Consider the following 26171-nt stretch of genomic DNA (forward strand, 5'->3'; position numbering starts at 1 on the left):
TACAAAAAGCAAGTAAAAGACCTTACTCATTGTTATGTTACAAAAAGCAGGGCTTGGAAGGGGTAGGGGGAGAGATGGGATAAGATGCAGGAAGAGGGATAGGGACCAAGGGGGTGGGGGGAGGCAAGCCGTCCATCAACAATCCGGTGGGGAGGGGAGGGGGGTTATATATAATATATATATATATTTATTTCCTTTATATTTTTTAGGGTGTATTTATTGTGTATTCATTATTCTGTTGCTTTAATATTCGTTGATAACCTGCTGCTGTAACACCACAATTTCTCAGTTTGGGATCAATAAAGTAAGCCTGATCTATCTATGAATCCCCCTTTATCTCACAACCAGTTAACTTGCCACTTAGTTTGTTATGTTAATGGGTGCATAGTTTATTTTAAACTTACAAGTAAATAGTTGTAACTACATGTTATTTTTATTTATTCTTGTATTTGTACTCGATTGCCCATGTTGTTGGGTTTTTTTTTGTCTTTTTTTCCTGCTGCAAAACTTACTTAAGTTTCACACTTACAAATAACTTAAAGAGACTCTTAAGCAACGGAAATGTTGATTTATTTCCACGTTCATGAAGGACAAGTCTGGAATATTTCACACCCTATTTTCTGGAATACAAAATGTTTTATTTTTAACATTTGCAACTGAATGCAGGAACCATTAAAGCCCCTGTGAGTAACTTTCGGTTTGTGTCAATTTTGGCGCCCCCTGTGGACAAAGTGATGCCTCTTATCTATCTTTGATTTTGTCCTGTCCAGTCATAATTAGTGGTTTTTTTTAACCGAAATTCCGTTCCTGCTTTTTTAACAGCCAAATATCACTTTGCATATTATCTGTTGAAAATGTAAAGCAAAGGCTGTTTATTCTCCCCGATGTAAATCTAAGTCTAATGTGACACCTATCCCCATGGCAGCAGATACAGGCAGAATTATGAATTAGAATATAGAATTCATCTATATTATTGCTGATGGTCGAATTATCATTCTGATTGTCTTATTTCTTTTGTAGGTCATAAAGAGGCATCGCACTAAATTATAGTCCGTTTCATAAGTGGCGGTTCTAGACAACTTTTACTGAGGGGGCCAAACTTGGGCCAGTTGTTTTGTCAGAGGGGAACATTAAACCCAGGTGAAAAATAGACAAAGATGATCGCTTTAAAAAAAAATATATCTTATGCCAAATAATAGCACACATCATTAAATACCATGATTTATATTTGTTTCAGTAAGAGTATTTAATACTAGATTGTGAGTCCTGTTGTTGAGTCAAATACTGTGTATGTGTTATGAGGGGGGCTCTTCCTTTTGGAGGGGTGGCCAGCGGGGGGGAACAAGCTCAGTGTTACAGGGGCACTGGCTCCTGTTGGACCCTCCCTAGAACCGCCCATGCGTTTCATAAGTGGTTAAAAACTCAGCACAGGGTTTTTTTTAGTGCTAGAGGTATTATCAACCTGTTTTTTTATTTTTCATTAAAAAAAGAAACGTCAAAAATATAAACCACTAAAAACTAGGTCCTCTATTAAAGATTAGTAAGCAAACCATGAAAGCACTTTTTAAATTACTTTATTTTTTAAATAGTTAGATTTAAAAGACCTACTTCAATCTACTACTACTTTCATTGAGTATATCAACAACTCTGACTACATCACCAAAACTTTATTCTAAGGAAGCTGTATTTAAATCTAATCTACAATTTATTTTACACTTGAAAACAGAAAAATAACATGACATTTTTCAATGTAAAATAACAAGTGTCAAGACTGTTAGGATCTGTAGTGCTATCAAACACATAAAACAGGTTAATATCTCTGTCTGCAGTTTTAAATGGAATAAAAACTGAACACTCAGAGCTGCTCCTGTAGCAGCAAAGGACACCAGCTCATAATATCTCATTCTCATTCAGACTCAACAAGTGTCGAGTTGGGCACCCATTGTTTCAAAAGGATGATGCAATGCCAACAATGCTGCTTGCTGAATGAAGTGGAGGCTCTTGAATGAGGCTGCTGTCATGGTAACAACCTCTGCATAGTCCATTATACTGGGAGTGCATGAAAGGCATGTGTAATCAGTTATTTAGTTTTATGAAACCAAATGGCATTTGGTGAAGAAATAAATGGCAGGTATGTTTTATTTTTTTTTATTGATAATAACTGCTTTTAAATCTTTTTTTAAAATGAAAACACATCATAACTAGATATCAAACATTATTGGTATATCAAGTAGTTTTTTTCATCCAGTGCAATAACTAACTGCTTTCAGAAAATACGGCTGCACTGAAGAGAAGTTGAGTGTTTAGTCCAGAGTTAAAAAATAACAACAGTCAAGGACACAGTTCATGTACATATTTTAAAGTACACTGAAGTCAACATCAACTACATTAAATGTGAATACCTACAGTACAACCCTTTGAGTTTACAGGTTTAAAATGGAACATTACTAATGGAACATACTTCCAGCTTGTAAGTAAATGTAAGAGATTAAGAGCCCTACATCACGGCTCAGAACTTAAAATAATAGGAGTGATAGCATTAAATTGCTAATTGGATAGCTGCTCTTTACTTCTTTGATTTGGGTCTAATCCAAACCACAGAACATCATGATCCACGGCTGCCCATGCCATCCGCTCTGTGGTGAACGTGGCTGCCCACTGTCCTGATGGAGACACTACAATAGCGCCTCCTGCACCATGCACACGGTTTCCCATGTACTGCAGAGACAGCTGTGAAGAATCCTCCACTGATTTACCTGCACGAGGGATTCAAAGTATGAGAAAATGATTTCACTAAAGAAACACATTTAGGTAATCAGTGTGTCATTCTTCTGTACAATATACAAGCATCAATCAAACACACTGTTGCGGCTGCCATTTTTAGACTCAATGTGATGTGTAGACAGTGTTAAATTGTTACCTTGCTCAATATGTGAAATAATGAGTCTGGCCAGTGTGACTTTAAGAATAGACTCTCCATGACCGGTACATGAAACTGCGCCACTGAGGTTGTCTGCGTATCCTCCAGAACCTTATCCACAAAACAAAAAGATAATATTTGAAAAGCTGCTCTCCAAATGTTGTCTCCAAATACGACCAGACGATAAACACAATAAAAAACTCTAAATAAAAACAAAACTAAGAGTGGGAATGAAATGACAGCTTTGCTCTTAAGATGTAAGTTTATATGGAGAAGGTCATTTGAGATGGAATAAAATGAGATCAGATAATGATGACTTATGATCAGAGCCTGACTGATTAATTAGCATATTCAGTGACTATCGGTATCGGCAAATATTATTGCAGATATGCGCCCATATTGTGCGATATATTCATCAAAAAACAAAACATATTGGCACTATTTCTGATTGTAACTGTAGTAGACAACTTAGGAAGTGCACTTTGGGAAAGTAAGTAAATGAAGTCGTACCAATGATTGGAGAATCTCCTACTCTGCCAACCATTTTATTTCTGATCCCTCCGGTTGATGTTGCACATGCGACGTTACCAGAACAGTCAACCGCAACTGCTCCAACAGTATCATGAGCCCTAGAGAGAGAGAGAGAGAGAGAGAGAGAGAGGAAATTAATTAAAAAGCAAAAAGAAGGATGGATGCATGACTTTAACAGTGGATTTCGCTCACTTCTTCAGTAGCTGACGTTTATTTTCACTCCCAAACACAGAATCAAAGCAATGATTTACATGTTCAATTAATAAAAAATATCCCACAAAGCTTGCTCGAAGCCCAGCGAATTTCTCAAAGAATTGGGAGGACATTTAACTAGCATTCAAGACTGAACAAAACTCAGTGAAATGACCATCAAAACCTAATAAGTGATCCAATGATGTGTAAATTCAACTGTTCATGTCAGTGATCACCATTTTTCAAAGAATTCAATTTATCTAGGTTGAGGAAGACAATCTGAAAACATCCTTCTGTTTGCATTTCTCAGAGATGTCGTCTCCTTTTCTTCTCTGTACAGTTTTTATTATGAAATCCTGCACTCTACAAACCAAAGCAGTATCACACTCCAGGTCGGTGAAGCTGAAAAAGAAAGCCCTTTTAATAAGGAGATTTAAAATCCAGACAAAGAAAAAGGGGATAAGAGTCAGTCACTGGAGATACTTGCCACTGAGCGTTGAAATCCTCCATTACTCCTGTAACATAGTTCTTGTGCTTCTCCCATTCTTTCCTCTCGTACTCAGTCACCATTGTTTCAGTGGGAACTGTCGCCATGCCGATGCTCTCTGCAAACTGGTTTGCTCCTCTGCTTGTCAGCATGCAGTGAGAAGTCTGAGGAAGCCAAAAATGTTCATATACATATATCACTCAGTTCACTGAACATACAAACTGTTGAAACTTGTACAAAAAGCATTTTAATGATGTTATGAGAATGCTTGAATGGCATGTATTTTAAGGCCTCACCTTCTCCATCACCGCCCGTGCCAGTGTCACAGGGTGGGCGACGTTCTTTGCAGAAGACACCGCACCATTCCCAAGAGTCCGTCCATCCATGATTATAGCGTCTAGCTCCACTTCTCCTTCAGTGTTTAGCGTTCCTCCGTGCCCTACGATTAATTACCACAGTACCTGTAACTTAGCTTTCAGCTGATAATGCACAGTAGAGCGCTGTTGAGTAGACGAGTATAATGGAGTGACTTCATCAATGCTTAGAAAGACCAGACAGAGAGAGAGAATGACTGGAGGCAGGTGAAGATTCCTTGCATACTCGGATCAGAAGATTTGATGGAGAGAAGGATGAAAGAGCATCTTCAAAACCAATCTGTGTAACTGCAATCTTTATTCTTGTAGTGCAATGAAGGCCTTGTTGTTGTGCCTAAACAGAATGGGTCGAGAATTTAAGGCAGCAGAATCTCTTGATCGACTTCCAGTTCTCTGAGCTGCCAAAAAAGAAACACACCTTCCTGACGAGACTCTGAGTGATCAGACACCTGTTTCCTCAGGTCCACAGCATGCTTTTTATGAATATGACATCATACGTGCCGGAGCATCAAGGACTGAGCTGACTGAGCTGAGGACTGCATGTTTGAGATAACTGCTTTTCTGAAACTGCCCGTGGATTAAAGTACAAGCACATAAAACTCCCAAAACTAAGCAAGTGAGTGACACGCCCGCTGCACACAAGATGATGATTTTTCATATTTATGGTCTTGGTCTCAGAGCGTCTGGTCTCGGCTGTTTTGGTCTCGATTAGTGCGCTCTTGACTACAGCACTAATGTCTTGACAAGCAGCTGGCACATTGTTACTGTTTGATTGCATGAAAAAGCACATTTAAAATGAAAGCAAGTGCTGTTCATGCCCAAAGCAATTATGAGTTGTATTTGACTGTCGATATGTGAAGCTACTTAGAGGCACTTTCGTTTTCCATGTCCCATGGAAAGCTACAAGTTTTTAATCATGCACTAAATCTAAAAGCCCACAATGGTTATGCCATTTACAAGATATTTGTATTAACAGTGATAATTGTAGTAGACTTAAATAATATGTTTGAACTTACAAAGTACAATATAAGTTAAAATATACATTACTATAACCTTTTAAAGATTTATTTTTGGGCTTTCTGGGCCTTTTTTTAATGCAGAGATAGGACAGTGGATAGAGTCGGAAATCAGGGAAAAATTACATGCGGGAAAGGAGCCACAGGCTGGATTCAAACCTGGGCTGCTCGCTTGGAAGACCACAGCCTCCATACATGGGGCGCGCGCACTAACCACTGCGCCACCAGCGCCCCAACATTACTATAACCTGAAGTTGTTGTGAGAATAAACTGACGCTGCATTAATGTGAAATGATTATTACATAAAGGCAGGTCAGAAGTGTTTCTACACATCATCTCAAATGCTGTGCTAATGTTGCTGCAGATGAAGTCTGGGATTAGTCCTGGATTATGAGGATGAGCACTACACTCAGCCTGCAACCTAACCTTCTCTTAACCCCCTTCTTGTGACAATCAGATGGAGTCTAGATGAAGTTTGGCATCTCCACCAGCAGATGGAGACAAAGTGCTACAGACAAACTGAACAGAACCAAAGAAAGGAATAAACATTGGTAAGAAAAATAGAGTGGACAGTATTCAAAGTATACCTGCATTAAACACAGTGTTATCTTCCAGAGCCCTCACAGCAGCCTCCACAGCATCCAGCGCACTTCCTCCTCTTTTCAGCACTGAATGTCCTTCACATGCCGCAGCCTTTACTCCGTCCACAGAGGCCTTGGCCAGGTCATCAGGTATGGCCCACGCTCCACCATGTACGACTACGACCGCCGACATCTTTAAGTTGCTGCAGGAAAAAGACAAGACTAGTTTGAGGAGTCTCACAAAATATTACACCTCAAAAATCTATTGTGGGCCCCCGCAACCACCATTGTGCTGTTTTCACTCCCAGACAGAACATTCCTCTTCATTTTCCTTCAGTGTTTTTAACAGGAAGCTGTCAGATAGGGCCCCTTTTTAGGGAGGTTTCCTTCTGTCATTGCATCGTTTGAACTACTGCTGTGTTAAGTTTGTCAGCCCCTCGAGGGGCCCCTTACTGGTCTGGGGCCCCAAGCTAGTTGCCTGCCTTGCCTGTTGACAAGCAGCGCCTCTGCTTCTGTGCTTACGCTCTTCAAAGACCTGAAACAAAAACGTTTAATTTTTATAGTTATGTTCAACTTTTTTTTTTACAACTTTTGAGAAAATACCAAAATGAAAGACAAAAACTTAATTTCTACATTTTTTCTAATATTTGGTGAGGTCTTTTTTTAGAATATTCAGACAAAAATTAAAGCACAGTTTCCAAAGGTTATTTAACTTGGAGTTAATCAATGTTTTACGTTTTAATTGATCCAGTTTATATAATTTTTTTATATTTCGGCACTACAAGTGCTTTATTTTTCTTTATAACTAAATGATTCTAAAGTGAACAGGTAAATACAAACTGTTTGCATTTGGCAATTTAGTTTTTCAGTGTTAGATCATCTATAACATAAAGGTGATGAACGCTTGTTGGAGGGGCACCCTGTTAGTTTGGACCCAACAGACTGAAGAATCACCACCGCTCAGAGGAGCTGCTAAATGGACCCTCAGTTCAGATAATTATGTCGAGATTTTTTTCAAGGTCAAAAAGGTTATAACTCACTAATTAACAATCCATAATTCTCAAACGTATTATTAAACTAATTGTATTAATTCATTCCCTTTGAAAAGGCTTCACTGTTCCTCACATACCTGTTAAGTAAAGTTAAGTAAAGACATCTTCTTTAGTTTGGTGTGTAACTTTTCCTGGCTGCATTACCTAACTCAAAGGTTATCACATGGACATTCTCACTCAGGTGAATATCCGCATCACCTATAATGTTTTATGGGTGCAGCAGCTTATAATGATCAGGTATGATTACGTGCAGGAGCAACATATTTTTCTGCTTTTCTAAAAATGTGCTTCCTGCTGTGGAAGCATGCACATGTTTAATATATTGGATGATTAATATGATGCAACCTCCAGCTGATTCACATGTTTTAAAAAGTTTATCAGGTTACAACATGCAGGACACGTGGGAATCACCTCAGGCAATGTGCAAGGCTCCTCAGACTTCTTTCCTCAGAAGTTGTTTGACACCCAAACCCTCCACACAGCTGCATCAATTATTTATCAAATATACTAACAAATTGACACTTCTCTTACCTTTCCGGATCTTCACTCTTTTTTTTCCCCAGGAAAAACCTCCGGCACAGTCACGTGGTTTCGTGGTATTTGTCAAGTGTTTTGCTATCCCGACCGATCCCAGCCTCGAAACGTCAAGGCAACAATAATTTACATATAACTTCCGGTCGGAGCTTTCAGAGTAAAATATGTGACGTGCATCTCGATAAACGTGAGGTTGGCTACTAACTTACACAAATGGCACAGATAAAACACAAAGCTGTAACCTCTCCACGAGAAGCCCTGAACAAGCCTAAAAGAAGTCCTGGTACACCTGCTTCACCTGGAACTAGTCGTACAAGGTAATCTATTGCAAGATTTCAATCCAAAGGCATGATTTTCTTTTTTTTTGCAACACTTCTCTTATTTCATTTCAACCCAAATAAGCAATGGGTTTGGCTTTAGAGAAGAAATTCTTACTCAAAGTATGCATGCCTCATCCAACTCATGGGCCTATTCCTACTGCACTAAAGTTTTGGTTTGAAGTCAAACATCAATTGTTTTTATTTTATTTTTTTATTTGTCAATTTTATTTCATTCAAAAAAACAATAAAGTTAAGAAAAACAAACAAACATAAAATCTCAAATTTTGAATGAAAAGGAGCAGAAAGAAGATTAATCTTATAATATCAAACAGGTAGCCAAAGACAAAGTGAACTAACTTGTAACCTTTGAGGGCTTATATGGAAATCCTAGGCTACATGTGATATTGTTGCAATAGTTGATTTAAATGACACCACTCCATATTGAAATGTAATGCCACATTGAACAAACATAAAACTTCCTTAGGTCCAAAGGCGTATAAGTGTTTGGTCACACACTGCAGATGTGAATGTTTCCTTTATGTGTCAAATGCAAAATATTAATCTTATTTTACATGTCCCTTTAAAGTATGTGTGGTATGATATGTAATGTAATTTTAATTTGAAAGGAGAGTTTAAACCCCGTTTTTGGTTCGCGTTGTTGGCTTGACGGAGGCGGGGCTTAAAGGGGACTAAAAGAGGACAACGTATTTATTAATTGACTGAGCAATCACAATAAGTGACGAGATAAGTGTTTGTTGTCAACTTGCTTATCATAATTTTTGCAGTTATGTAATTAATGAATAAAAGATTGTTATTCCTGTTAAAGGTTGATTTTGTGTGGACTTCTGGGAGTTTACACGACTTGAGAAATATTTGACAGCAGAGTGAGTTCACAATCAAGAGCTGGAAAAGATGTCTTTAGTGATACATAACTTAATGCTTTGTTAACACAATGAGGGGTCAATGTGATGCCAAGGCAAGCAGCAAAAGGCTTCAGTTTGTCTAAAACATCCCCCGCTTAAGACAAGAGAAGTTACAAAGTAAGATAGATGGATAGACTCTATTTGGCATGGACATCACAGAATACAGTGGATGAACCATATGCATTGTTTAAATGTTTTAGCATACATGCTAGTCCTCAACACCTGTCCACAGGAGGCTTTAGAAAGGAAACTATTAAAGGAAGAAAAGCAATAAGAGCGGGAGAAACAATAAAGAGAGAATGAATAAATAATAAGTGATAGAAGAGCAGCAATATATTCAGAGTCAAATATACACATGAACTGTAGAGCAAAGGCAGCAGGATCAAATAATAAACCTGTCAGAAGCTATTCATGTGAGCACTGTTGATTTGATTTGAGCCGTTAGTAAGTAAAGTGCATCACAGAGCCACATCAGAAAAGTAAACTAGAAATGCAGAGGACAGACTTCCTGTAAAGAAAGCAGAAACATGGTTTAAGCTTAAGGCGAGTATTTATAGAACAATTCAGTGCTTAACCAGGGTGTTTACAGACATTATTTAAAACAAGCTTACGATATAAAATCAAAAATATATATATTTTAAATTAATCCTGACAATGAAATGAGAGATTAACACAACAAAGGAACACTAAAAACAGGGTTGAACGTCTGCTTAAATGCAGATAAAATTGGGGGGATATTTTTTTTTTGGGTTGTTAAACAGAGAGACTTTTAATGATAACTTGGATCCCCACTGATTTGAAAACATGCTCAAACATAAATCTAAAGCATTGGCTGTCTGATCTGCAGCCTTTGGATGTGGCAGTAAGATGCAATTTTGCATTCTGACCACTAGAGAGCTGTAAGAATGCATCAAATCAAAGATACAGCACATGAAGAGGCTTTGTGTTGGTTTAGTGCCGATGGGGTCAAACACACTTTTCTTTGTCCAAAGTGACACGGAGCTGTGTGCAGTTACTATCCTTAATTTACAAGTTGTTTCCATGTCAGTGTTTCTATTTCTTGATCCTGTATTCTGATGTATGTTTGTATTATTTAAGTATGTCTGCTTGAGTCTAATATTCCTTTATACTCCAGGATTACTGGAACATATTAACAGTCCTGTCAGCGTTAGCATTAGCCACTGAAACAGCGCCAGCGTTATGATAATGATTGTCATCAATCATTTTATTGAATTAAATTAAATCAGTGAATGTCCAGCAAGCATTAAACACAAAGACATAGGCAACTGGCCAGCATGAACCCAAATCACCTTTTTTTAGGCAAGCGGCAAAAATCTTTTTCCAGAGATAGACGAGTTGTTTTTATTTTATTTATTCTTAAAGTTGAGGTCATGAAAGTGTAAAGTTCTGATCAACAGTTGCTCCTTTTGGGTGGCTTTGCATTTCAGATAGGAGCAGACATGATAATCAGAAGGAGGCTTAGTGTGAAATTAGATGAATGATTAATTTGTACCATAAACTGTATAAAACATGGACGTAGTCTCAGTGATGCCACTCGTTGGTTTCTGAAGCAGACTTTTAAAGCTTGTGGAAGGCAGTCGCCATATTGGTAATGCTGTCTTAAGCTAACTTCTGGTTAACCTTGTAATTGGCAAAAGAGGTGGAGCTAAGAGGAGCTGAGACGGGCTTTAAGTCCCCTGACAAACAACTAACCTGCCCATCAGTCAGGAATAACTCTTCTCCTTCACTCCTCCCAAGAGGCTGGCTGCATAAACCTCTGAGGCCAGATAGCCATTCAATAATGACAGTTTCTACAGAAGAAATAAACATGTTTACAGGCTGGTTAAAAAAAACATAACTGGTCTGACTATTGGTCATGTCTTTATTGGCAAACAATGGATTTGTTTATAGCACATCTGTTTTGATTCTATGAAGGATAAGAGTCATCCATAATTAGGGGCGTGGCCAACCTGACTGGTGAGTGGGCGCTGTGCAGCTGGTTGTCAGCTTGAAACCCGCCTCAGCTCCTGCTCTTAGCCTGTTAATAGGTTGATTGAAAGTAAGGTTTGGACAGCATTCCAACCTAGAGGTTCAATGGTCCAGTATTCTTAGAGATAGTACTTACTAATTCAATTAAGTGATACATATTTGACAACAAAATTGATTGTAAAATATATTGCATTACTGTTAGATGACACAATTTTCTGATTTTGGAATGAACAATTCCATCAAGACAGATGTGTATATAAGAGGCAAGAACTAATGATTGGGGCGCCGGTAGCCTAGCGGTTAGTGCACGCGTCACATGTACAGAGGCTTGAGTCCTTGAGAGCAGACGCCTCAGGTTTGAATCCGACCTGTGGCTCCTTTCCTGCATGTCATTCCCCTCTCTCTCGCTCCCTGGTGTCTGACTCTATTTCCACTGTCCTATCTCTAAATTAAAGGCATAAAAAGCCCCCAAATAAATCTTTACAAAAAACCCATTCAATTAAGTCTCATTCCCGTACACCAGTATCTGCAGTCCCCTCCCTCACTCTTTACGATTCTGATCAGTGCACTTTGAATCATCTCTAAAAGGTCAAGCGGAGCCAGCGTTGGTCAAGCCGGCAGCATCTTCAGCTCAAAACTCATTTGTGAGTAAATAAAACAGACCTGAACGCTGCTTCGCTCCAAACAACTTTAGGATCCAAATCAATATCAAAGCTGTGGGGCTTGAGAGGCTTTTGATATGAAATGCAAACACTCCTACTTACACCGCTGGCATCTTTTCATAACTACCTAATGAAGCACTCACATGGCATTTAATGTCTCTGAAGGTAGTGTGACTTCATTACGCTTAACTTGACCTTCTTGAGAATAGTACAGGAGTTTAAATCCTACGTTATTATGCCTCTCATAGCAGGAATCACAGCTCTGCAGTTATGTTAAGAAACAGTCATTCTAACCTAATTTTTACTTCAAATGTGAAAGCAATAAGAATATTCAACATTTAAAAAAAAAAGGAAACTTTCTTATGTGTGACCACGTTCTTCTTCTTCGAGTTTTAACAAGATTATAATGAGACGGGATTAAAAGATCATCAAAAAACAAAGTGAAGAAACAAAGCAGGGATAATCTCCCAAACGTATTCATTATTTCTTCAGCATTCAAAGTAAAATCCACAGCAAACAAGGAGCAGGAAACGAACAAATTTATATGTTTCTCCTTCCCTCCTTTAAGCCCTGTGATTCAGTTATAAAAGGCACACGGTGGGCATGGTTATGCGGAGCTTTGCGGTTGCCAATCTGTACTTTGATCTGTATTCATGAAGCCAAATATCCTTTTGGATTGTTTACTGGAGATGTCAAAACAGACCCGAGTCTTAGAACTAGCAAGACCAACAAGATAGAATGGTAAGGTCAAACCACTTTGAAAAGAAGATGCAGTTTCACCAAAAAATAGAAAGGTATTTCATTAAGTAGTTTAAACCCATGCAATTTCAGATTGCTTCAGAAATGACTATTTTACACATCATGCCACATCTTCCAGAGAAATCTCAGCCATGCAGTCTGTGTTCAGCACCTTGGACAGCGACACAGACAGCCCCGTGTTTTGGTCCCTCAGGCTCGACTGACATTTCCGACAGCTTGCTTCAAATACCAGCTGTTCTAGTAACTTTCGGAGAGCCTCGAATAGAAACTCTCAGGCCACAGCACATTACGGGGTTCAGCTCGCATGTTTCTGAAAACTAATTGGTTTAGGAATGTTTCTCTCAGAGATAAGGTGCTATCTCTTAATAATTTTGACATAACTGATCTCACTATAATTAAATGTTATCATATCAAAGTAAGCTGTAACTCCGCTGATAGCCTCTTAAAAATCCCCTGACTAAGAATAAAGTATAATGACTCTTTAAAATGCTCTCATAAGGAAAGTGTAGACAGGCCTAACTGGAGAGTTTGCAGGGCTCTATTGTCTTAGAAATCAGTCACTAATCTTGGACTTAATACTTTTTTGTTCTTTTGTAGAATATAAATCAAGTAGAGGTCTTCTTCTTGATCATTTTAGAACCTAACAATGTGCCTTTACTTTAGCTTCTCTACTCAACAGATGGATCCAACTTCCAGATAATATGCAAATGTTTCCCATTACAAAAAAAATTTAAAAAATCGAATGCTTTGTCATGGTCCTTCAGCTTCATATTCAGACGCACGTGGTTGTGTCTTTGTGTCTCATATATATGTCAGCATCTGTTTCTTCCTGACCAGAGGTTAACATAAGCAGTTCTGTATCCGGTGGGCATACAACACTAATGTTTTCCAGTGGATTCAAACCGCATTTCATCCCTTGTATTTTGGGCGAGGGTGTTATCATCACCTTCAGTTTCTCTGAGTGTCCTTTATTGATGCTGAGGGGCTGCAAGTTTTAAAGTCCCCATGAACAGGACTTCAAAAGGTAACTAACTGTGATAGAAGGCAGGACATTTGCCAAAATGAGCCCCGCCGTGCAGGATGAGTCAGCAGACATATGAAACGTTTTACAGGGAGAGAAAATGTGGTTATTTTGATGTAAAAAATACTCAGATAGTGCTTTATTGAAATGTATTTGACAAATAATAGAAGATATGTGAACATTTACAAAGGAACGCTGGATAAAACTGGGAAAATGTTTTTCTTGTTACTGTCATATATACGCTGAAGGGTAATTTGGTGCCAACATGTGAGCCTACGGGTCATGAAATCATATATATTTCCTTGAAATCATATACGTATGGTTTAACCATGCATGGTATATAAAACATGGACGTAGTTTCAGTGAAGTCACCCATTGGTTTTGAGTCGAGGTTTTGAAACCGAACGATGGCAGTCGTCATATCACATGTCTCAAACTAACTTTTGGTCAACCAAGTAACAAGCAAAGAGGCGGAGCTGAAAGGAACTCAGACCCCGCCCCTTATGTGAATACGTCTCCTCCTACATAAAATCCAAATTGACAAGTCATTTTAAAAATTACCCCAAGTAAAGTGTGTACCAATAAAGACATGAGCTTTACGGACTGAGATTTGTTTTTTTTAACCAGGCTGATAACATGGACATTAATGTGACTTCCTGTACTTTTGCAGGGAGCCTCAAGAGGACAAATGAGGAACTGCAGTTATTTGCTGTTACGCATAGACTTTCCTTTTTACACCTGAGGTTGCAGCTTGGTTGCAACAAGCCACTTTAAAAAGGCCATAAATTAAATCATTGTGCTAATTCTTATTCTTATCATTTTATCATCTGCACTTTAAATTGCAGTTGAAACATTTAAACTGGGGCAGCTAACCATTGCACTGTAATTTGCATTTAAGATGATCACATTTTATTTTGTCTTATCTAATTTTTAATTGATCTTCATTGATTTGTTTTTAATCTCTCATTGTTAAAATGTCTACTGCTTTCCCCAGATCCTGCAAGGCACTTTGAAGGAATTAAAATCGTGCTGTTCACCCTTTCTTTAAACTGACATTTACCTCCCCATAATGGTGTACACTTTGGCCTATTTTTGTTTTCACTGAGTAACCACAAAACATGTGTAGTGTCATTGTTTATTGCACTCTTGCACTTTAGATTTTTTTTTAACTTATTTTTCATCAGGGACCATTTGTAGTATCTTATCAAGCTGAATTTACTTTTTTTTTTTTAGTGAGATTATTGCAGGAACCGATGTCAGCATCGTCCTCATGCAACCTCAACTTCTCTTTTTCTAATTCCATTCCCTCCGAGAACAAATTGGTATGCACTCAGTGGGGACTGTCTTTGTTTTCCAGCAGCGCCAGTCCCAGAATATGGCCAATAATGTAGCTGAGGGGCGGGGAGCGGCAGCAGCAGCAGCAGCAGCAGCAGCAGCGCGGTCTGCAGACCCACCGAGGCTGACAGTCTGGCGGAGTGCCGAGGAGGAGAGGCAGCAGGCAGCGGTGCTGGTGGCGGGCAGAGATGGACTCACACCTCTGAAACACAACTCCAATCTCCAGTTTACCTCACGCATCTCGGACACCTGGGAACGACTACTTGCTCTTTTCTTCTTCTTCATCTACTTATTTTAAGGAGGTTTTTTTCTCGTGGTGTTTTACGCCACCAAAAAAAAAAAGCAGGAGCGGGAAGCTTTACAGTTGCATTCCTTTTCGTCTCACCTGCACGGCCGGTGAAGAGGTCTCGCTCTGTGATAATAATGCATCCCGACAAGTACTTACCTGAACTGGTGTCCGAGAAAAACACCCTGGACCCCACCTTCGTGCACGCTGTTCGCTTGCTTGCAGAAGGTAAGTCGTGCATCTGTTTTAAGTCTTATCTGCTCTCAGTACACATCTTTTACAGTAGTGTTCCCTGCCAGTGAAAACACCATTGCATTGCATTTCATGGACCCTAATGCGTCCTTGACTGTAATGTATGCTTGATATCGGATGATGAATTCACTTTGCTGCGTGATGTTAAGATGAGATCCACTGCACAACTTTTCCGACGTTTTCCACCCTCAAGTGCAGGAATGCAGTGAGCACGGAAAGTAAAGTGTGAGTTAAGTCATGAGAGTCATCACCTGTGTGTCGATCCCGCTGCCCTCCAAGGTCAAGCACTTAGTACAAAGCAACCAGGAAAGAAAATTGAAGTGATAACAGAGCTATTCTCTCTGGGAAAATGATGAAAATGAACTTAAACAAGTGATTTTTTTTTGTATGCAAGATGTTCTGTTAATCCTGTGATTCACAGTACCTCCAGCTGTTTTCTCTCTGTTATAGGCACAGTGTTAGGACAGGTTGCTTTTGTAAACACAGTATTTTCCACCAGAAATAAGTGTCCTCTTTAAATAATCTATAAATGTCAAAACAAACCAAGCCACACATTGTCAGAAAGACTTGTTTTGTGCAGACTTGACATCTTCTTTTGGGTCATCTTGAGTACAAAGTAAGGACATAATTCCACCTCCAAGAGAGTGCATGTTGAAATGTAAGCGCTAGTACAATTTTTCCCATCAGTCAAAAACCCTATTTAAGTGACTAAACTTTGTCACTGGTATCACCTTCTCTATATGCACTAACAATAACTGATAACCGTCATCAAGGTCACCGAAAGGACTTAATGCCATTGAGCCAGATGTTCCGGTTCCCTCCTCTGACTTAATGTTACAGTATGTCTAACAGAGCAGTATAATGAGGCTCAGCCTGCAGAATGTAAAGTAGTCATCCATACTGCAGGTAGCCTTTTTTTGTCTCATTCACAGAGTGAGAATGTGTCACTGTTGACGAGAAAGGGATGAGCCCCGGAGCAAACAGAAGAACTCAGCTCACGCCATGTCTGTAACTTTTGATTTCTCCATTGTTGATGTGCCCTCTACCCTACTCTTAACCGCTCCTTGTATGTCAAAGTATGGATCTAATTATGGCACTGAGGACAGTTTGAGTGATGTGCTATGGTGGTGAACGGATCGATTCATATAATTAAAGTGCCAACACTAAAGTTCTTGCTGCTTAAACCTCATGTACTGCACTGTGTGCTTTAAGGCTGTCAAAAATTCCCATTCTGAAATGCTTTTAGATATACAGTGATTTAAAACGATACAATAGTTGTTATGTTAACATGGCAGTATAGGAAAGTACAGAGGCTTTTGAAAAAATACAAGATCTTCAGTCATAGTTTGAACCCGAAGCCGCCACGAAGAAAAGAGAGAGAGCAGCTGGAGTCCATTTATTTCACATGTCGTTTAAGTGTCTCATAAAGATGCAGAAGTTGCGTTTATGTCTCATTTTGAAAGACGGAGAGCAGAGAAGTTTCAATTCTAAATTGTACATATTCGGGGCGCAGGTGGCCTAGTGGTTAGCCGTACGCCTCATGTTCAAAGGCTGTCGTCCTTGAAGCGAACGGCCCGGGTTCCAATCCAACCTGTGTCTCCTTTCCTGCATGTCATTCCCCTCGCTCTCTCTCTCTCTCTCTCTCTGATTTCCGATTTCTATCCACCGTCCAGCTGTCTCTCCAATAAAGGCACAAAAAGCCCCAAAGCCAAAAGTAAATCTTTAAAAAAAGATTCAGTAGCAAAACATTGTCATTGCATTGTGCAGTTTAGACAGTGTGTAGATGTTTACTTGCCAACAAAGTAAACATCTGCACACTGCTGAGAAATGTCTTTATTTTGGATGCCTAGGACGTCTTTCTTGTTGATATGATGCTGAAACAATATTGATATCATTTGATAGCATTAAGATTTACAGTTATTGTATCATGACAACCCTGCTTGTATGAAATTAAAATAAATCAGGTAAATATGACCACATTAGGGCGGTGCAGTGGTTAGCGCTGTTGCCTGGTTCCTGGTTCGAATCCCACTCTGACAGGAGCCTCTTTGTGTGGAGTTTGCATGTTCTCCCTGTGCATGTGTGGGTTCTCTCCGGGTACTCAGGCTTCCTCCCACAGTCCAAAGACATGCTCGTTAGGTTAACTGGTGACTCTAAAATTGCCTCTAAGTGTGAATGTGAGTGTGTCTGGTTGTCTGTCTCTTTATGTCAGCTCTGTGATTGACTGGCGTACAGTCCAGGGTGTAACCCCGCCTCTCGCCCAATGACAGCTGGGATCAGCTGAAGCCCCCAGTGACCCCAAACGGGAAAAGTGGTAATGGATGGATGGATGACCACATAAAACCTTGGGCTTCAGCTCACACTTTTGTTGACCTTACTTTATGGGACGGCTATTTTTGCATTTAATTAATATATCAGAGGTCAGACATTTGTGAAAACAATCAACATTTTTCAAAGTGACTTTTTTTGTCAAACCATCAATTCAAAACTCAAAACACTTTTCATTAACACAATGACAAAAAGCAGCAAATCCACATGTTAGGGTTCAAACCGGTCAATTTGTGACAAATTTGATTGAACAATCTTGAAAATTGCATATATATATTAAAGACTTAGTTAACTTTTGATTGTTTAATTTAATAATCGTTACAGCTCTATTAGAATGCTTTCATTTGTTACTACGAACCTTAAACAAAATCTCAGAGAAATACAACCATGTGCATAATTTAATAATGTACTCAGACTGAAGAGTCTAAAAATGAAAGAAAGAAAGAAAACTACAACTTATTCATGTGTTATACTGTGTTTTTATGGTAAAGGTTATAGCTGCTTATTCTGATGAAGAACACAAATGGAAACAGGTTACTGAAGTCTATCATTTCTCACTGTGTTCCCAAAGTGAAAGTCCTGCCAGAAGGTGCTTTTCTATCAGTTATAGTCAAGACGGATCAAGTCAATCTGAACGTGAGATTAATGCGCTCTGATTGGACAAGGTGTTCGCGTCGGGTGTCTCGACCCCTTGAGCTTTCCTGTTGAAATGTGTTGATGAGACACCTGACAGGTCCGCTCTTGTTGCTAACTGTGATGCAGATGGGATCATGTGTCACCCAGTTCGCTCTGCCAGATTGACTCAGGGCTGCCGACTCACAAAGCCAGGGCATAAACAAATAAAAAAGTGTCTTCTTTATCATACCAACCACATTGAACAGCAATTTGCATGTTAATGTGCAGTTTTGTATTTAGACACTTGGTGGGCATTTTCTAATTTCAATGTTTATTACATTATGGTCAAGTCGTGTTCGTGCATTAATTACCCACATGCACTTCATTTTCAGTTTCCCATTATGTACAAGTGAGAGCTGTACAGTCTGCTACAATACAGTATAAGAATGCATACAAAAAAATATAATAAACAGCATGCATTTCTATAGAACGGCATGCATTTCCCTGAAAAGAATCCAATCTGCTGAGAAGGCAACACAGTAAACATCACGTGTCACTCACAATGGTGGGCAATCGTGATGGCAGCTTTAAAAAATAAATATTCATCACAATCAGCTGTGGGCAGCATGAGAAATAACGGTAATAATTTCACTACTTTCACACAGCTGTTATCCTAATTCAGTCTATTTGCTCATGGATAATTCAGAATCATGTGTATCAGTGGACAGCAGGATAAACTGCCTTTTACAGATTTATAGATTCACAACTATTTATCACTGGATATCAAAGCATGAAATCCTGCATTATTCACATCACGCACCATAAACTGCAGAACATGGATTTAGCATGGCGTGAGTTGAACTGCTCCATATTTATGAGGTGCGTGTCTTATGAGTTTAAATGATGGAGCCTCTAAATTTATTTGTCTTTCTTTGAGAAGATTTAAAGCTGTTTGGACAAAGCTCCTGCTGTTGGGCGGGCGGAGACAGGCACTTCATGATTTCTTTGATGGTGGAAGTAATTAATAATGAAACGCTGAGGATTATTTAAATAACCACACAATAAATACCATGAGTATTTAACTGTTTATATTAGTTTGTATCCAGTATTCTCACTTGTGATCTTAAATCAATTGAAAAGCCTGTAAGTCACAGCTCGGTCTTGTCTAAAAATATAAAGTAAAGAGCGCTTCTTGGACTCCAAACGAGTTAGTTTGAGATTCTCTTTGAATAGGGCTAATGTTGGCATCGAGCCAAAAATGAACTCCAATGCATCTCTCTCTTTTTTTTGGATAATTAAGATGTCTTGATTGTCACAGCATGGTCATGTAAACCTTGAAGGAGTTAGTAAATCACATGCTGACTACGCACAGACGCTGTGATCTAGGGCTGGGACTCTTTTGAGTGTCTCACGATTCGATTCGATTATGATTTCGAATTTTGGGGTCACAATTAAATTCAGGCTCAATTTTCTATTCAAAACGATCCATGGATCCATGGATTCAAAGTCTACATTTGATATAGTACATACTTCAGGATCTACTCCACTCATCTATGAGACTGGCTGAATTTCTTGCCGCTCCATTTGGTATTTTACTGAGTTGATTTTTGGAATTTCTGAATCTATTTAAATTTTCAGAAGATAAGAATCTGGATTTTTACATAAATCGATTTTTTTTACCCACCCCTACTACTGTGACCCCCCTCAAGGTCTAAAGAGCGGCTCATCACTGCATCGACCGCACAAGAGCTGCTTTCACCTCAATTTGAATAAATTGTGCTCAATTGACTTTGCTCTAAGGGCTTCATTACTTTTAAGACAAGAAAACATTTTGTCTGAATTTGAATTTATATTTAAGGGACTGGAAAAGTGAGCTCATGTGTAATGTAGATGCTTAACTATTGCTCAGATTTGAAGTGAAATGCTTTTATTCTTTTCTGTATTTAATATAAGTTGAAACAGCCTAGTTATACTACAAGCAGGTTGAAGTGAGAGTCTGGAGAAGGAAGCCTTTAATAGATCCATGTAGTCCTGTCGTACCATGAAAACCAACAATCCTAACAAGGTGAAGGAGAAGCAGACATGGAGGCAGAAGTGACACATTTGATAGACAAGAAGAAAATTGTTGAGAAAAACTAAGACAAGAGCGTGCCATGTTTCCAATTTTAGGATAAAGGGGACATGTCTCCACATAGTGTTTTTTTTTACAACAAGAAGATCTGGTTTAAGTTGTCGCTGAGAATTTTGACAGGGTGTGCAATATCTCAAACGCCTCCTGTGCTGTGCTGCGAGGCACAGGGACAATACAAACAAGCCCGCATGAGATTTGAATGGTGAAGGTTTCTCTGAATAAAATATGAGTAAAAATATGGAGGACAACAAACAATATGACTTATATCAAGTAAAACACAAAAGAGTAAAAACTTAGGAAAAGCTTCACATCTGATGTTGCCTGCATCACTGATTCGCAAACTTTTTTCAATAATGATTCGCTTTTAAATATTTCAGAGCCAAATACTGAACCCTTTGATCCGTGCAAAATAGTTTTTGGGTGGAAAGATACGCCTTTAAAAAGATGTTCGATACAGAACGTCACCTTCAGTGTCTGATGTTTGAAACTACAACTTTATAGTTCAAAAGAGCATCAATTCTTGTTCGTCCTGATGACAGTATTTTATTATTTTCTTTTCATTCCTATACTTCTGTCTTTTATTTTTCAGATGTTTGGCTGCTTTGTTGTTACCAAAAATCAGTTTCATGAATTTAGACTATAATTCAGTATAGAAATTGGCTTTTTGCAAATGAAAGCAACTTACCTAATGGGCATACTTTAGTTTGGACAGGCAGGTGACATTTAAAATGTGTTATTGAACATATTACATTATCATTACACATTTTGTATAGCTGGACTTTTTATCAATAAGGTAAAAAAGTTCCCCTGTAGTTCTTCATGTACCCCACGAGTTCTTGTACCTCCGTTATCATAAACACTGGACTGCATGGTGTCACTGGTGTTAATGAGTTTGATGTCTGCATATGGGTTTGCCTTGCAGAGGTTTTGCTTTAGAAATTACTATATTATCTTAAATTCCATGCGGCAACCTCCCGTGTTGAAAAATGAAGCCAATGTGGAAGTGCAAACAACTGCAGTACCTCATGTGTCCACTTGAGGCCGGCTGCAAAAGCCCTGACAGTCCCATACATGGACAGTCAGAAATGCCTGTTTTTACAGCAGAAATAAACATCTTTACACCCGTGTTCAAAAAAAAGAATTTGGCATGAATAGCTCATTTCTTTATCAGCACACACTATACGGGGCGGGAGTTTCTTGTTACAACTTACCTGTTTTGATTTCATGGAGGATAAGAGTTATACATGATAAGGGGCGTTGCTGGTCTAGCTGATGGCGGGCATGGTGTACTTGTTTGTTAAGACTTAAGCTCCAGCACTTTGCCTGCTAGTTAGTTTGAGACAGCTTTTTCAGTATGGCGACCACCATCAATGGGATTCAAAAGTCCACTTCAGAAACCAATGAGTGACGTCACTAAGACTACGTCCATGTTTTATACAGTCTATGTTAAATTCACATAATAATACATTTGTACATATCATGTTTATTATTGTTTTACTTTTAGTAAATCCCCTGTTGTAAAGATTCTTCTTGAGCACTGTGCTGTGCTGTAGTGTGGTTGTTGAGTTTATTCAAAGGAGGACATCTTCTAAGAAAAGCTGCTGCAGTAATCAAAGTTAATCGTATTATTGGTCCGATTCTGCTTGCATTGTAATTCTGAGGGAATTAATGGTATACATCAAAATGAGCCCTTACTACATACTGGCCAATGACCCTGTAACTTTAATTAAAATTAGTCAGACAATACATGATCCGTGCAAAACACTGAAACCATCTCAGCCTTTGCTATAGTCAGCCGATAATGAAGAGCTTTAATTAGAAATTTAGATGGTAAGCTTTAATTAGGGAGATCAAAATCTTGCTAAATGTTCTTTTTTCATGTTGCAGAATATTATCAATGTACAAACACATATTGTGACAGCAGAGGCTTTTCTCAATACCAATACACAGGTCGCCTGCTCAGTCAGAAAGACTTACAATTGTAAAATTGATTTGGATGATATTTCACTGCAGAGTGGTTTTCTCTCAAAAACAATTGATCTTCATTTAATCTCTCTTTCTCTCTTGTTCATAAAATTGTTGCTCATATTTTCCGTGCCTCGGTATCCTGCAGTGACCCAGCTCAAAGCGGCAGATAAACATCACCCTGTGTGGTTTGACCTATCAAAAGGACAGAAAAATTACTTTTCAGTAAAGTGAGACATTGCATTACATTTTTTCGGGCATTTAGCCGACGCTATTATCAAGAGTGACTTACAATGAGAACACAGGTCGAATGAGATTAAATTCCAAGGTCGCAAGAATTTAAAGTAACAGAAATGAGCCGAAGCCGCAGCACTCAGACAATAGATATTCGATACCAGCTTATGTTACTATGCCTCTTGAATTTTCACATATAACATTAGGGTTATTTATTTAAGAAAGAGATGGCCCAATGGGATCTGTTCAGTTGAAAAATATGTGTTTGAGGGGCATACAGGAGTCACAGTGGGGGGTCAGGTGTGTGGTTAATAAGCGGAATTACTTTTTACATTTGGATGCTTTGAAGCGACTCCCAGTGAAAAGAGCAGTGCTATTTGATCCTTGAGAGCATCACCACTTCACACAGCATTTCAGTGTCAGGGGCAAATGAAAAAGAAAAAATCTTGTTGTAAAACGTGATTAGTAGTTTTGGTTCAGGCGTGATTTGCTTGTTATTAATCTCATTAAAGCGTTGCATGCTGACGGAGGCTAATGTGCTGCTTCATCCAACATACCAGTAATTACATTTACACAGACTGTCTCATCAGACCGGGACATAAAGTGCTACAGGGAGCGCTGTGCCAACTGAACACTATTAGGACTGGAAAACAAGAGATATACACACATCGATCACGAGAGCAGACAAATAAAAGGAATCAATCATTTGTTTAGAATCAATCGGCTCATCTTTGCTGTATATTATTTCACACAAATACTCTACCTTCGATCCATGTAACTCTGCTGACATGCATTCCAGTGCAGGGAAATATCTTTAATTACAGTCAAACTACATGAAAAAATCAACAACATAAAAGAATAGATTATACAACAAAATAAAATCCAGTGACACAAAGGACATTTATTGGCACGCTAAAGGCAGGATCTCATTGTGTCTCATTTAGGGGTGCTGCATGGTGCCCCGTGTGAGGCTGTTGTCCTTGTAGCAGCGGTGAAGAGTTCGAATCTGATCTTGCCCTTTGCTGCATGTCCCCCAACACTCTTTCCTCCAAACCTTTCCTGTCTCTCTTCAGCTCTCCTATCCAAAAAAGGCAAAATGGCCCTCATTCATGGGGCTCTGATGAAGATCAGAAAGTAACATTGACAGTAATTAAATGAAAGTAGTGACCACAGATTAAAATACTTTTGCTCTGTGCTGTCTTTTTTAAAACGCAGATATTTTATAATATATTAATATTTTCCCATTATCTATACTTTCTTAATTTATTTTTCCTCCTAATCAACCCCATGCATGCCTCTTTCCAAATTAAGTAAAAATTATGATTTGCAGAATAAATAAATGGAACTTGAAATAGTAGAAAGCAGTTTTCTCTGTGGTACTGAATAATGCAAAGAGGTCGAAAGATGACTTAGAGTCATTGCAAACATAAACTAACACAAAGAGCATGCTCTCTACGTAAACACAGCTACCAGAATATATTAATGCAAATACACAATATCTAATATGAGTCATTTCCACACGGTAGTGATATTAAAATGTATGTTTCACAGCCAGAGGTTTCATATAACGTAAATATCACACTGTGTTTAAACACACTACACAACGTCATGTGTCCAAAGATGTAATAAATCATTTATGTTACATGGAAGGTATATTCATTCACATAACATTTATTACAACATATTCCATCCATCCGTTATCTAGAACGCTTTTCCCGTTCAGAGTAGACACGTTCACACCAATGGGTCATCAATTAACCAAGCGAGCATGTCTTTGGACTGTGGGAGGAAACCGGAGTACCCGGCGAGACCCACACATCGAGACACAACTAGGAGAACATGCAAAGAGACCATGTTTGACAGGGATTCGAACCAGTAACCTCCTTTCTGTGTACTAAGGCATCAGAACTAACCACACCACTGTGCAGCCCTATCATAACATATTTAATGTTAAAAAATAAAAACTACACTATCAATACCGTATGTATATTCCTGAAATGTTGTGAGGGTGCTGCTTTGATGAGGACTGATTCCTCTGTACATGGGTCGCACACTCTAACCACTGAGCTAAACCAGCACGCCATCATGTGTATGTCCAATAACATTTAGTTGTAGGGTTGTCATGTTACCAGAATTTTAACTCACTGTAGATATGATTTGAGTTGAGGTCGCCTCTTGGCGGGAGGTCCGGGGTTCTGATCTGACCCGTATCTCCTTTCCCTGCGTGTCGTTCCCCACTATCTCTGATTTCTGGCGCTGTCCACTGTCCTATCTCTACAATGGAGGAACAAAAATCCCCAAAGAATAAATCTTTAGGATTTGATGCAAGTTAAAGTAAAGCGATATTGATACCTGTATTGAAGACCACAAAATATGAAGTGCTAGGCACCCTATATTGGGTTATCTCTTCTTTTAACTTACAGAAAATGACGGTCAAACTCATACAAACTGTCACAGATATGTTGGTTATGTTTCAGTGGGCAGTTATGCAATTTTGACATTGCTCTCTCTTTCCTTTTCTCAAGGCAGCTTTGGTTAAAAAATATGACAGGATCTGAAGATTTGGTCCTTTTCAATCCTATTGATCATTCAAATAACACATTGTGTACATGTTGTGTCAAACATTTGGTATCAGAAAGTAGTACTGAAAGTTTTGACCACCTTACTACATCTCATGAATTCAAACATGTAGTCATTCATACAGAATATATCATATGTACACTCAATAACAGGAAGTTTGTCACTCTAAACATGGACCAGGTTTTCTACGTTAGCTGAAGTTGTTTTCCTTCCTGTCTGCCTGATGAATAGTTGAAATAAATAGATGATTATCGAAGCACCATCGTGATTAAAATGTGTATAATTTGCATTCTTTTTAATATGTCATTTGCATGAATAGTAATTACTTTTTCACTTCACCCTCCGTCACACATTCTCCGTCTGAGGATGGCTTATTAATCAGATTGAAGTTTTTAATATTTATCACCATTTCAACGGCTGAAGACAATTCACACACAAAAACAAACCACATAAACAGCGTGTAGCCAAACATCGGCGTGCCTTTTTACTATCTTCAGTCCGGAGCGAAAGAGGCCACAGCTAATTGCACACCTCAAAGTCCAATCACCGCCCGGTCCATTCTGCTCTGCAGGCTGTTATTACTAACTCTTTTTGTGTTGGATGTCAACAAGCAATCAAGTTATTGAAAAGAAATCAAAGCGATTTATTTTGCAGTTAGTCGCTAGATAAAAATGGTGAACAACAAAGCCTTTTTTCGGGGGGGCATGTTGCATCTGGTCCTGTTCCCTTTAGCGCAATAAAGCAAACATATTTATTCACTGGATTCAGTTTGTGTTGTTTTTTCCCATCCTGCAAATCAGAACAGTGTTGTGATGTCTCTGAAAGCCCAGTAATTGACTCTGATTTTATTGAAAGCTTTAAACAAAGAAGTGGGTATGTGCTGGTCAGCTCCAATACAACAACAACAACAACAAAACAGCCAAAACAAACATCAACTCAAAATGCAACCTCGTGGCATCTCAACCTGGTACAAAATTTGGTGTTTTTTTTTTTTTAAGTGCTTTTATAGCAATTTACTTTCTGCACTTTATCTTTTATGCTCGTCCATCAGTTTGCAGGTTGTTCAAGGTTTCCAGTCTTTCAG

At 38.7% G+C, this 26171-nt stretch overlaps 2 protein-coding genes across 6 annotated transcripts in view; one reads left to right on the top strand and one right to left on the bottom strand.

The window, feature by feature from the left end:
• Nucleotides 1-2138: 2138 nt before the first annotated feature.
• Nucleotides 2139-7802, bottom strand: si:dkey-103j14.5 (isoaspartyl peptidase/L-asparaginase). The gene is made up of 7 exons (XM_061039599.1): nucleotides 7685-7802; nucleotides 6108-6304; nucleotides 4427-4569; nucleotides 4131-4294; nucleotides 3431-3549; nucleotides 2921-3031; nucleotides 2139-2756 (listed from the first exon to the last, which is right to left on the bottom strand). The coding sequence occupies exons 2-7, from the start codon at nucleotides 6292-6294 to the stop codon at nucleotides 2548-2550; spliced, it is 933 nt and encodes a 310-aa protein (XP_060895582.1). The 5' UTR covers nucleotides 6295-6304; nucleotides 7685-7802; the 3' UTR covers nucleotides 2139-2547.
• Nucleotides 7803-14649: 6847 nt separating this feature from the next.
• Nucleotides 14650-26171, top strand: part of khdrbs2 (KH domain containing, RNA binding, signal transduction associated 2) — a 97386-nt gene continuing 85864 nt past the window's right edge. For 3 of the 5 annotated variants that reach the window (XR_009673248.1, XR_009673249.1, XM_061039621.1), the window contains exon 1: nucleotides 14652-15210. Coding sequence is in view for 2 of the 5 variants with exons in the window: in XM_061039621.1 (XP_060895604.1) it covers nucleotides 15120-15210 (91 nt within the window). In the remaining 3 variants the exon portion in view is untranslated. Of the gene's footprint in view, nucleotides 15211-26171 lie in introns of all 5 variants that reach the window. The other 2 variants (XR_009673247.1, XM_061039620.1) reach the window with 2 other exon arrangements.

The sequence above is a fragment of the Labrus mixtus genome, chromosome 6 (assembly GCF_963584025.1).
Source record: "Labrus mixtus chromosome 6, fLabMix1.1, whole genome shotgun sequence".
Taxonomy (NCBI): Eukaryota; Metazoa; Chordata; class Actinopteri; order Labriformes; family Labridae; genus Labrus; species Labrus mixtus.

Coding starts and splice junctions, on each gene's coding strand:
- si:dkey-103j14.5 (XM_061039599.1), bottom strand. CDS start 6,294: ATGTCGGCGGTCGTAGTCGTACATGGTGGAGCGTGGGCCATACCTGAT. Junction 4,570..6,107: donor TAACACTGTGTTTAATGCAG/GTATACTTTGAA, acceptor AATTAATCGTAG/GGCACGGAGGAACGCTAAAC. Junction 3,550..4,130: donor GAGGATTTCAACGCTCAGTG/GCAAGTATCTCC, acceptor CTCTCTCTCTAG/GGCTCATGATACTGTTGGAG.